The sequence below is a fragment of the Ursus maritimus genome, unplaced genomic scaffold (assembly GCF_017311325.1).
Source record: "Ursus maritimus isolate PB19 unplaced genomic scaffold, ASM1731132v1 scaffold_17, whole genome shotgun sequence".
In the NCBI taxonomy this organism is placed as follows: domain Eukaryota; kingdom Metazoa; phylum Chordata; class Mammalia; order Carnivora; family Ursidae; genus Ursus; species Ursus maritimus.
Genome location: NW_024424119.1, coordinates 52,310,946 through 52,323,825, shown reverse-complemented (window position 1 = coordinate 52,323,825; position 12,880 = coordinate 52,310,946). Strand labels below are relative to the sequence as shown.

The 12,880-nt window shown below is 56.1% G+C and overlaps 1 protein-coding gene across 1 annotated transcript in view; it reads right to left on the bottom strand.

The window, feature by feature from the left end:
• LRSAM1 (leucine rich repeat and sterile alpha motif containing 1) overlaps nucleotides 1–12,880 on the bottom strand; it is a 39,615-nt gene that overhangs the window by 7,154 nt on the left and 19,581 nt on the right. The window contains exons 14-23 of the mRNA XM_040631923.1: nucleotides 12,586–12,725; nucleotides 11,651–11,695; nucleotides 9,943–10,013; nucleotides 7,571–7,670; nucleotides 6,032–6,119; nucleotides 5,325–5,399; nucleotides 3,879–3,959; nucleotides 2,329–2,424; nucleotides 1,412–1,510; nucleotides 299–430 (exon numbers count right to left, since the gene is read on the bottom strand). Coding sequence (XP_040487857.1) covers nucleotides 299–430; nucleotides 1,412–1,510; nucleotides 2,329–2,424; nucleotides 3,879–3,959; nucleotides 5,325–5,399; nucleotides 6,032–6,119; nucleotides 7,571–7,670; nucleotides 9,943–10,013; nucleotides 11,651–11,695; nucleotides 12,586–12,725 — 927 coding nt within the window. The remainder of the gene's footprint in view (nucleotides 1–298; nucleotides 431–1,411; nucleotides 1,511–2,328; nucleotides 2,425–3,878; nucleotides 3,960–5,324; nucleotides 5,400–6,031; nucleotides 6,120–7,570; nucleotides 7,671–9,942; nucleotides 10,014–11,650; nucleotides 11,696–12,585; nucleotides 12,726–12,880) is intronic.

Below are 12,880 nucleotides of genomic sequence, written 5' to 3'. Positions count from 1 at the left end.
GGGGGGGGGGGGGGGGGGGGGGCAGGGCCGGACCAGACAACCTCCAAGGACTTGTCTTGGGCCTACAACGTGAAGGTCCAATCTGAGTGGGTGGGGTAGTCTGGGGTCAGGCAGACGGCGTGCGGGGTACACCCAGGGGGTGACGAGGTGGGTGTTCTGGCCGTCTAGAAGCATGGGGGCCCCGGAACATCTGCTCATGGCAGACCACACCCAGAGTGGCAGGAGAGCGAGCCGACGACGGATCGGACGGTGGCCTAAATCAGCCCTCCACCTCCCCCGAGCGGCTGCCGCCTCCCACCTTGGCCAGGTCCGCAGGGCTCATGCGGCTCAGCGTGTCCAGTGAGATGCGGTGGTGGGCGAAGAGGGGCAGGTAGTGCTCCGCCGACAGATCCACCAGGAGGGCCGCCAGCTGGCGCTCCAGGCCTTCCTCCTGCAGGACGGACCCAGGGGAGAAGCTGACTGCACCGCAAACACCGCCCCGTTATTTACGATGGCAAAGGCTCTGAACGCATTTAATGGAATATATAAAACGTTTCCTCGGAACTTTTCCTACAAAAATGCATATGTGAGCACACAGATAAAGGCGCAAGGAAGTTCACTGCCAGTCTACCTGTAAACTTGAAAGTGGTAAGCGATCAGGTGCCCATCGAGCGGGGCTGTTTAAATCAATGAGGGTTCATCCAGGTACTAAATACTATGCAGTTGTCTGAAAACAATCAGGAGATCTATTGTGTATACGGCTAGAGAACTGCCCGTCACTATTAAGAGAAAAAAACAGTTTGCAAAATAGTATGTATGGTAGGACTCCGTTTTTACTAAAGGAACAAAAACTGGGGCACCTCGGTGGCTCAGTGGTTAAGTGTCTGCCTTTGGCTCAGGTCATGATCCCAGGGTCCTGGGATCGAGCCCCGCATCGGGCTCCCTACTCAGCAGGCAGCCTGCTTCTCTCTCTCCCACTCACCCTGCTTGTGTTCCCCCTCTTGCTGTGTCTGTCAAATAAATAAAAATCTTAAAAAAAACCAAAACCAAAACCAAAGTGTGTTTGCGCGTGCATGTGGGCGCGTGCCTGTGTGGGTGCGTGCATGTGTGCGTGTATGCATGCCTGTGCGCGCGCGCATGGTGGAGGGGAGGGGACCACATCCGTCCCGCCCACAGCAGGTGTTTGCAGGCGGCCCCTGTTGCCCACCCGAGCCGGCGTGCACACAGACTCTGCCCCACACAGCAGTGCAGCTGTCTTCCTCTCACCAGAAGGAAGGCACCCTCTCTCTCTTTTCTGTCCCTGCCATGGCCTAGCACAGGACCTGGCACACTAGTCACCGGAAATACGAACAGCACTGAGCTGGAAGGATCAAGCAGCCGGGCACCGAGGTGCGGGAGGCTCTCCGAAACGGTGGGGGCCGACAGTCCTTACCTGCAGCTTCAAGGACAAGGGTTTCTGGTTCAACAGCCGTTGATACTGAATCAGCCAGTAATTTTCTTGCTTGGTTTCGCTTTTGGCTTCTAACTCTGTCTGCCAAGGACGAAGCAGGCGGCGTTAGTCGTAAGCCAGTAAATGAAAACCATAATGACAGCGATGATTGTGAACGAGGCTCTGGGCCGGTGGAGGACGCTGGGTATTCTACAAAGAACTTTCCCAGCCACCACCGTCTCACCACGTACACGACTGAGCCGCGGAAGGCAGGAAGTGCCTCTACCCCCCGTTTCCCGCCGCCAACAGTCTCAGCCAGGCACACCTCGGGGGGTACCCCTGGGCTTTGGATGCCTGCCACCAGGCTCTGCGGGCCCCTCCTTGGGCTCACGCGCCGGTGACAGGCAGGGAAAGAAATAGGATTCTAAGGACAATATGAGCTTCTGGAGTGCGCTTTACCCTCCGACAAAGCTGGAGAAGGACAGACATGCTACTGAAACGGACCCCTTCGCTCTGCCACGAACAAGTAGCCACTGAGCGCCGCTCTGGACCACCACGGCTGCAGGTGCCAGGCCAGCGCCACGAACAAATGCTCTGAACGGCAAGAGCCGCAGCTCACGTTTTCGGAGCGCTACGCACGCCGGTGCCATTTTCCTTAATTCGCTGGCTCTCGAGGGGTGTGTACCGTCTTGTCTACAAGGCACACCCGAGCAGCTATAAATACGCATCGCCGTGTTCAGAAAACACGTCAAGACGTTAGCAGTAGAGAACTCTCGGAAGTGAGAGTCTTTTCCTTCGTACGTTCCATTTTTTGCTTCGTGAGCCACTACTACTGAGTAACAAAAATGCTTCTGCGAATGGCGAGTGTGTTTAGGGAAAGCGAACCCATGGGCGATGTGGAACGCAGAAGCCAAGCGCACCAGAATTTCCCGGAGCTCTTCCTCTCGTCGCGCCTTTTCCTTGAGCAGCTGCCGGAGCAGGGAGCTCAGGGCCCAGCGCTGCTCCGAGATCATCTCCTGCAACACAAGACCATGCCCGGTGCCGCTGGAAGCTCGCGGCTCTGGAGCCAGGAGTCCCCCCAGGGGATGGCAGGATCCCCCCAACTTGTTTCTAAGCCGGCAGCCGGGACCCCACAGTGGGCCCAACTCAACTACGCAGAGGGTTGGGGGACGGAGCCGAGGGGTCTCTGTGCCTGGCATCCCCTCCCCGTCTTCTCCCCGTGGAGGTCAGGCCGGGGTGGGCTCTAGTGACTGATGACAATGGAATGGTAAGAAACAGCAAACAAAGGAAGTGACAAGCCACAGGCACACGACTGCAATCTCACGGACTACAGAGCATGTGGGCGGAAGCACAGGCGGGGGAGGGTTGGCGTGTAACCCCACACAGGTCTGGAAGGTTCTACCCAGACGGAAGCACGTGCAACCAGAGTGAAGTCCTCACTTGTATCTGTGTTCCACTCGTTTCTTACTCTCAGAAACCCATGGAGGCCCCAAAGTGGGAGCCCCACAAGCTCTGATGGGCAGGAGACTCGGGCACCTGCCAAGCACGGTGGCTACATCTTCTCTGAGAGCTCCCCGCCCCCTCATCTCTGAAGACTGCGGCAGGGCTCACAAAGGGCTTTGCATCGACTAGCTTGCCCCAGCGTGATGGCCCTAGGACACAGGCTGGGCCTGGAAGATGATTTCCTTTTATGGAGGGGAGAAACGAAAGCCTAGGAGGGGAAGGGACCTGTCTTAGGTCACACAGCATATCTGTGGCAGACCTGAGACCAGGACTGTAGACCTCGGCACACTTTCACTGAGAAGCCATGAGACAATTCAAGACTTCTCCGCTGAGAACAGACACAACACAGGAACAGGGACAGACAGAAGGCACTGCTCAGAAGCCTGATGTGGGGCGCAGGTCCTCACACACCATTGATCCCTAGGCTTTTGGACATTTGGGCAGAGGTGAGGGCAGGGCAAGGTCTAGCCCTCTTCCCCTGCCTGCCCAGGTCACACAGCATGACTACAAAGGACAAAGCCCAGGTTTTGGACACACAGTCCAGAACGCCGCCTGCTGGTCCCTACTGCCCCATGCTCTACAAGCAGGACACCCAGGCTGGAGTTCCCAGAGAAGCCACCTGCAGGGAGTGACACAGTAACAGCTGGGCCCTCTCCTCCAGACATCCTTGGGACACCAAGAAAGCTCCTTCCCCAGAGGAGGTCAGCCCGTGAGTTGAACCAGCACCCCAGAAGCATGGTTTAAAGAGACAGGGAGCTCAGCAGTGACCCTGCTTCAAAACAAAGAAGATGCAGAGATGGAGATGGGCCCGGGTGAGCCTTGGCAATGAAACCCTCCTTCCTCTGACCCTCCTGCAGAGCAACAGGCTGCCCCGACCCTAACCTCACGGCCACAGAGGAGCCTGCCTGCGGGGGAGCAGCTGCGGGGAGGGAGGCGGGGCGGAGGGCAGGCCGGGAGCCCTACATACCTGCAGTGCCTCTGTGTCCAGGGCCTTCCTCTTTACCTCCAGCTGTGTCAGCTGCAATAACTCAGTTTCTATTAACTTAATCTAGACAGAAGACGAAACAGGGGTTTTTATTCACATTAACCAAGGTTCAAGTCTGTGCTGCTCTCTGAAGGCCAAGTGGGGCCTAAGAAACCTTTCGGTGGGGGGGTCAGGAATGAAGGGGACCTGGGTGCCTTGGGAACCCCCTCACTGAGGCATTAAAAGAATTAAGTTGTTTCAGGGCCCCAAGTGCTTGAGGGGCGCAGGGGGGCCTGTCCTCGAGGGCCCATCCCAGAGAGGCTAACGGTTAATGGAATGGAGATGGGCCTGCCCTTAAGGTTCAGGCCAGAGTGCAGAACGGACATGTGTCCTCTCTGAGCCTTGCACTTGCCCGAGTGTCTTGCTTCCTTTAACTGCAGTCACAGAGGAGAGCAGAGGGTAATGGAGTGACTAAGAATAATGATGGTAGCAGCTGATGCTTCCAGAACATTCTGTGTGCAAGGCTTGTGCTGTGTACTTTGTCTATGTCATGGCATCAAGTCTCCCCTGGTTATTAGGAGGTATTATTGTCTCCATTTTACAGATGAGGAAACGGGGCCTCAGAGAGTTTAAGTTATTTGTTCAAGGACACAGAGCAGGTTGGTGAGGGAGCCCCTTCCCGGGACTCTCCCTGCTTGGGGTCTGAAGGGGAAAGCTGGCCAGCTGGGTCAGAACCACCCACAGGGAAGATGCCTGGGGATCAGACCCCACAGCCAGTGACTTCTCCACCCTGAGCCTGTGACCCTGTGGCCCTCGCCCCTAAGTTGCTAGAGCCCCACCAACCCCTGGTCAGAGGAATGAGCTTCATGTCCGGCAAGGTGGGATTGAAATTAAAGAGGGAAATAAAAAGGTAAGTTGGTTTGGGCCAAAAAAAGAGAAAATAACAAAGAAAAAAAATAAACATGCAAAATGTAAAATTCAAAGTGTGCCGAGTAGGATGCGATGAGCATTCCCGCAGCCTGAAAGCTCCCTCTGTCTCCAGCCCACGCGCCCTCGACCCACCTGCCCCCCGGAAAGCCCTGAGGGTCCAACAGAGCCCACGGGGCAGAGGTCAGCCCGCAGGTCAGCACCAGAGCCCAGACCACAGCACAGCTCCCTCCAGGTGAGGTGGCCCCTCGGGGACAGCAGGAACCCCCTGCCTGCCCAGTGGGACACCCCATGGGCCCCAGCTCCTCAGTCTGAGCTGATGGGCGGCCGGGGTGGAGCTGACTGCATTTCCCCAGTGCGGGGTTCCCACCTGGGGCACGGTGGATACAGAGGCTACCCAGGGGCATCCTGAGAAGCAGCAGAACCGGTTACACGGCAGGGATGGCGCAGGGTGCGGATGGATGGAGAGTCTGGGAAAGCACGCAGGAAGGGGTCGGTGGGGGCCGCGCCCCCAGCCCTCACCTGGTTTCTGATCTGCCGGTGCATCAGGTCTTTCTTCACCTGGAGAGCCTCGAATGCGGCCTTCTGCATGGCACTCTGAAACAGAGATCACCGGCTGCTCGGCAGGGGCAGGGGCCGGGGCCTCGCGTGCCCAGGGGCCCGGGCCAGGGCCCAACACAGACTCCGCTCAGAAGCACCTTCACGGCGGACTTCTCTGTCTCATTGAGGGAATGTAACTCTTCAGCTCACTTGTTCACATGTTGGAAATTATACCTGTGAAAGGCTCACCAGTGCTGGACGCTACGTGCACTGAATTTCCACAACCCACGCGTGGATGATTTCACGGCCCCGTTTCGTGGGGAAGGTGAGGGGCTGCCAGAGGTGCGCCGTTCGGAAGCAAGCAGCCGAAAGGCCCCTGGCGCTGTCCTGGGGGCTCCACCTCCATCGAGAGATCACCACGTCCCGCCCCTAAGTCCTTGTGCCACATGGCACGGGGAGTGGGTTACCGCCAGGAAAGCGGGGGATGCTTCTAGATCTCAATGACCAGAAAACCACCACCCTCTCCCCTTCCCTGCCCCCTCTCCTGCGGGTCTGCACAGTTCTAAACATACGAAGCACCTTGGGTCTTGGACGCTAAGGGCAGGGCTCTGCGCAGACTTCTGACGCTCTGCTCAGGCTGCCTGTGCCCATCTTGAGCCCCCGCCCTCGCACCCCGGGCAAGGGCTCACCTCCTGCAGGATCTGGCTGATGGCTTTGTTCTGATCCATCTGCTGCCATGACAGAATCTGCTGGAACCGCTCATCCATTTCGGCCATGCTGCCAGAAAGACAGCAAATTAATTCACTCTCTGAACGTTCTCGGAGCATCTACCAAGAGCCAGGAACCTCAGAGATCAAGATACACCATGTACTTATTCAATAATAATACCCAAGCCGTACCTGCTGGGGGCTACATCCTGGGCTGGGCATAGACATGGAGTTGGTCTTAGAAGGAAGGTGACAGAGTCGGCGTGTCTGGGTCCTCTCGTCCACCCCTCCATCAGAATCCCCTCTACAATGACCTCGAAGCGGTAGCCTGGCTTCTGCCCTCCCACCTCCACCAACAAGGAGCTCATGACAGCCCAGGTGGGCCACTTGGGCTGAGAAAGCTCTCCTTCTGGGACAATAACATCCATGCCCCACCCAACAGCCCCAGTACTTCCCACCCTGGCCTCAGATCTGCTCTTAGCCCCCAGAACAAGTCTAGGGATTTTGCCACAAAAACCCAAACCCGGAAGCCCCACATACGTCCTTAGTTCGGCATCATCTCGGTTTTGAGTTTGTTTCGTAATAACAGCTGTTATTTATTGGACCCTTTTGCGGCAAACACCATGCTCATTAAATCCTCCAACAACTCCAGGGGCAGGTACTTTGACTTATTCCCATTTTTCTCATAAGAAAATTGAGGCTCAGAAGGGAAATGGACTGGCCCCACACTTCACAGTTACTAACAGAAGAAGGAGGACCCGAGTCCAGGTCTGTCTGCCGCCGGAGCCCACGCTCCTAAGCTCGATGTTCTACCACCGGGAAAGGAAGAAATCCCCACACCGTGAGGGCACAGGGAGGCCGGCAGCTGTGCCAGAGCCACCTCGACAGGGGGAACCCCAGGGCAGCCAGTGCTCCGGGCCCGTCTCCTGAGCACCAGGGGCTCTTCTCCACTGGCTGTGTCGACGCGTGTGGCTCTGTCGGCAGACTAACCCACAGCGACGCCGTGAACTTGGCCGGCCAGACCAGAGCTGCCACAGTGCGAAAGCAAGCTATCATCGCCCCCTCCAGGGCACGCCGCTCTCACTCCCGATCTGCAGGCCCTCGGAGGTCGAGGAGCACACCACGGTCAAGAGCATGCCCCCACCCTGCCTGGGTTTGAACCCTGGCTCTGCCACCTGCTGGCTGGGTTTCCTTGGGTGTGTCATACAGTCTCTCTGAGCCTGAGCTATGGTGGCAAAACGGGGCGAATGACACAGCGCCTCGCAGTCAGTAAGCCAACACACACCTCCCGGCCGAGTGCCTGGCTCACAAGGCGTGCATGAGAAGTGGGAGTGACTGCTGTCACTCTACCAGAGCCTGACTCAATCGTGAGGTCCAGCTAGAGAGGTCGTGGAGAGCCGTCACCACGCGTCCCTGATGCACGGCCGAGGCTGGGGTGGGGACTGCAGTGCCCAGGGCTCACCCCACGGTCCTGGGCCCTGGGCCAGCGCCCCCAACTCAGGAAGCCTCTCCTTACCTTACCTGGAACAGGTCTGCTGGACCAAGCTCTGCCTCTGAGACTCGTAGGCCATCTGGATGAGCCGGTTCTTACAGCTCTCCGTCAGCATCTGCTGCATCGCGGCTGAGGAAACATGGGGGTGGGGCTGAGCAAGGGGCACCGCTCCTGGGGGCCTCGTGGGGGTTCACCTCGTCACCCCCCTCACAGTCACCCTTAAAAAACACTTTTTCTAAAAAAAGATTTGAGAGAGAGAGAAAGTGAGAGAGTGCACGCACAAGCAAGAGGAGAGGGAGAGAGGATCTCAAGCAGACTTCCTGCAGAGCACGGAGCCCGATGCCGGACTCGATCTCACCACCCAGAGATCAGGACCTGAGCTGAAACCAGGAGTCTGCCACTCAACCGACTGTGCCACCCAGGCACCACCCCCCCATCCAAAATTTTAAACTATGGAAGGAACTTAAGCTTGAAAAGGCTAATCGTAAAATACCCAGCAGCATGCACACAAAATCTTTTATAATCTAATCTTCTCGTAAATTTTTAATGTATATTTATGGATTTTTAAAAAATTGAAAGAATTGAAAGCAGACAACCGAACAGATATTCATACGCCCACGTTCGCAGCAGCGTTATTCACAAAAACCAAAAGGTAGAAACAACCCAAGTGTTCACTGACAGATGAACAACACGTGGTGTATACGCACGTGAAATATTACTCAGCCTTCAAAAAGCAAAGTTCCGCCACCTGCGACAACACGTTCTGCTGAAAGAAGCCCGTCGTGAAACGACAAAGGCTGTAGGATTCCACTTACATGGGGCGCTAGTGTCGCCAGATTCAGAGACAGGACGTGGAATGGGGTTTCTACATGGGCCGGGGAGGGGGCTGGAGCATGTGTGTTTATGAAGTTCTGGAGCCGGACGGCGTTGAGGGCTGCTTGGCAATGCGGATGTGGGCCGTGCCGCAGAATCGTACCATTACAAGTGGTTAAAATGGCAAAGTTTAGGTGATGTGTTTTACTACAATGAAAAAAATTACGATGTGACCACACTAAACACAGCACTTCTCACTTTTTGTGACCACTGGCCCACGTGCACGTGGCCGTGTGAGACACTGGCTGCGGGGTACTGCAGGGCACGGATCACCAAAGTTTATCTAGATAATCTGTTTGGGGGCATTTGGTCTCTTTTGTAATTATGAAATGATAAACGTCCTTGCGCAATTTGATTATTTCTTAAGATTAATTTTAAGAGAAGTAGGCTCTCCACTGAACAGGGAGCCCAATGAGGGGCTCGATCCCAGGACCCTGAAATCATGACCTGAGCTGACGGCAGACGCTTCACCGACTGAGCCACCCAGGCGTCCCCAGAGTACAGTTTTAAGGCCGTAATGGGAGTTACCCTTTCTGCCCTCCAGAAAGATCCCGCTGGTTCACACTCCCTTGGCCAGGGCAAAGGACGGCCTGATACCATATGTCCTCAACAAGGCTTACTACCTTCTCTTGACTTTGTGCTGTTTTTATGGAAAATTTTTTTAGTTGTAAAAACAATACATGCTCGTTTTTAAAAAGCTAAGCGATAAGGAAGTTCGAAAAGGTGAAAACAAAAGTCCCCAGTACTGACACTATTTCTGATCAGTCCATTTATTACTAAACATCCTTCTGGAGATGCAAACACAGGTTTTCTTTCATATAAATGGTGGATAACAGTGACCTTCAAATAGGGACATTACTAACACCTCGTCAGGAGGTAGTGAGACGAAGCGATGTGTGGAAAGCGCTTGGCACGGGGCCTGGTACACAGTATTCCACAGCACCCCACTCCAGCCTCCAGCTCGGGAGGACGGGGCCAGCCAAGAAGAATCATTCCTTATTTTAAAAAAGGGGGAACAGACTCCTGGTCTTCCTCGGCACATGGTTTGATGCTCTCAGCGCGCAGGATTAGACAGGAAGCATCTTCCACGCCCCCCACCCCCATCAATTGCGGACACAGCACGGAACTCTGGGACTTCTTAGCAATGGCAGGATGGGGAACTCCCAGCAACACAAGAGGGGCCAACCACAGCTCTTGATAACAGAAACCCTATGGCTTTTGTGAAATGCTCCTTCAGTGCCGGGCATCACATCGTCTGACCCTCAAAATGACCCCATGAGCTGGAGAATTATCGTTTCCCCCTCTCACAGATAAAACATGGAGGCTCCGAATAGTTAGGGCCCAGTAATGGCCCTGAGGTCATACGGCTTGTTCCCGAGTCAACCTGACCTCAGGGCCCATGCTTCTCTCCTGGACTTTACGGCCCCTCTTGAGCCCACTGTACGTGACCTACGGGGAGAAGGTGGCCTCCCCCCCGCCCCAGTCAGACAAGCTCTGTTCCCAGGACCCCACACCTGTCCCCACTCACAAGCAATCTCACGTCTCCGTAGGTTCTCAGTCTCCTCCTGGGTAATGGACATCAACTGTTCCATCCTTATTCTAGAACAAACAAATCCACCCATGTACTCAGCAGATGTAACACTTCCAACAGGGAGTCCTGCCTCCTTCAGGAAGTCCTCCTTGATGTGGCCGCCTAGACAAGCTCCTGCTGCATCCTGCACTTCCACTGGGCCCCTGTTTACCTGCGGTCTTGCAGGCAGAGTTTTTTGCATAAAGAGATGAACATTCCCTTCGGAAAATGGGCAAAGGACACAAACGGCCACTTCACGGATGCTTAAATACGAGTGACCAATAACCACCCGGAAAGAGGCTTACATCACTGACAGCTAGGAGCACAACTCCTCACGGACCAGGTGGGGGAGGCGGGGAGGCGCCAGCACTGCGGCCGCGCTGAACGTGAAGCGGCCCCGCCACGGGCCCTGCGAGGAGCGGCAGCCGGGAAAGCGGCTTCCGGAAGGCCATTCGGCAAGACCCATCAAAAGGTCCTCTATTTCCTTCAAAAATACCCATGTCAGTGCCCACGGGCATTTTTAGGAGACAGTCACTAGACTAGTGCTTGTAATTATGAAACACCGGGAACCTACATGTCCACAGCGAGCTGATTCGGATATAGTCACATAGTAAATACAGCTGGTACGCACACGGTCTCTGGCGGGAAGACATCCGCGATACAGTACGTGAAAATTAAAGGTAACTGCATGGCCGATGTGCACGCTGCGTGCGTGTGCGTTGTTCCCGCGGTCAACGAGTCCTAGCGGCTCGGACGGGACAACATCGTCTCATCTTTCTGCAGGGTCGCTCTCCGTCGGAGGCAGCATCTGAGCACCCCTGCCTCCTGCCCGGGCTCACAGGCTGCCCGAGGGAAGGCGGCACTGACTGGACCCGCGGCGCAGCCCAGGGAGAAGGTACTCGGTCAGCGGGTGCCAGGTAAACCGGCCACAACCGGGCACAACCGGGCCTGGCCTCCACCGCTCCCAGCTAAGGGGTCCGGTGAGGGGTTTAGTCCGCAGGCCCCCCCCCCCCCCCCAGCAGCCAGAGCAGCCAAAGGCCGGGAGCAAAGCCCAGAATGCTCTTCTGGGATTCCAGGGAACCAGGAGGGATTCTGGATAATCCTTCTGGGGGGAGGGGAGCGAGGAGGGAAGTGGGAGGGGAGAGTCAAAGAAGGGGGCTCTTCCCTCTCAGCTACCCTCTCTCCTAATTACTAAAGAAGTGCATCCCAATGAACCCGGAAAACACCCAAAGATCACCACTAATTCCTGCCTCTCGGAAGGTCGGTAAGCCCCTCGGGGTGGCCCCGTGTGCTCTGAGCAGACACACGCGTGTCTCGAAGAAATCATACACCGCTTTGCTTTAACTGTAGCCCCCTCTTTTCTACTTCGCAACAGATTGTGTTTCCCTTTATAAGAAATGGGTTTTTCTCTAATTTATTTTTTACTGACCCTACAGTTGGACGTCATACATATTCTCACGTCTCAGTTTTTCTCAGGAACGTACATGTGTGTTAGACTTGCAGGCGGTGACTCTTTTTAGTTCAATATTCCCTAAGGAGGTGACTCTCCTTACAGCTTCAGGAGAACTTTCTGGCCTAATCCTTGAGAATCACAAGGCCTTCTCTCCCTAAACCTCTCCCCCGACCCCGAGGCAACACAGAGGAAGTGCTAGAGCGAAACACTAACCTTTCATTCTCCAGCGACTTCAAGATCTCAGAACTTTTCTTTTGCCTGTGGAGAAAACCCAGACCGGAAAGGGTCACTGCAGTTGTCACCAGCAGGCCTGTTTCCAACAGATGTGCCCTCCCCTTGCTGCACTGGCTGTGCAGAGGGGGCTGAGGACCCGGCCGGGGTTCTCAGCCCAGAACCTCGGGGCTCTGTGTCCCCGGACCAGGTACTCAGCCACACCAAGCCCCAGTGCCTCGTCTGCAAAACGGGATCGTCATAAAAAAAAGCTTCACGGAGTATCTGCAAAGAGTGAATGAGAGAATACACACAAAGTACTCGGCACGTAAGCAGCACCCGACAAACGGCAGCTTTCCGGGAGGCCTCGGCGGGGACAGCACGCCGCGGGGCACCTGGCAGGCCCGCCGGCTCGCTCGGGCACCGTGTGACTGCCGCGTGACGGAGTGAGTGAGGGAAAAGCAAAAGGAGGTCTGGAAGCAACAGGGGATGCGGCAAAAGCCCGTTTCTGGAGGCCTTCCACAAGGGACCCCAACTAGAGGTTCTGGAGAGCTCTGTCTGGCTTCCTTTCCCCCAAGCCCACGAGACTGGCTCCTGGCAGCGCTTACCCTGGAGAGGATTCGTTAAGGCAAATCTCACTACGGCTGACCTCAGCGGGGCAGGACGTGATCTCACTCTCCTGTTATACCCACTCGTGCTACGGATGGGACGCTCGGGAGGCACGGGTCTGAGGACAAGCTACAGACCAGGTCAGGCCCAGAGCAGATTCTTTTCTGTTTAGGCCGCTGCAAAATGCAGCGCCAAGACTGGACCCTGACAACAAACACCTCACGAAGGAATCGAGACTAGAGACGAGAAGGGAGAAATGGACCCCTATCCCGGGCTCTTCAAAGGGTACCACGTCAGAGGTCTCTGGGTGTGGGGAGTGGGGGCCTGACCTCTGGTTCTCCTGCAGGAGTCTCTGGATCCGGTTGGAGATGTTCTGCTCCGTCTGCTTCAGCTGCTCCTGCAGCCGCTGGCGCTCGGCGTCCAGGTGGCGCTGGTGCTCACTCAGGCCCTGCTCCAGCCGGGACTGCTCCTGCAGCGGGACACGCAGCCGGCCTGAGCTGGCAGCAAGGGGCCTGTCCTGCCAGGCCTCTCTGTGTGATCTTGGCCCAGGTCTTCCCCTTGCTAAGCCCCGGGCTGTCCATTACACACGAGGAGGCTGGGCTAGGTGATCGGTAAGGCCCCCCC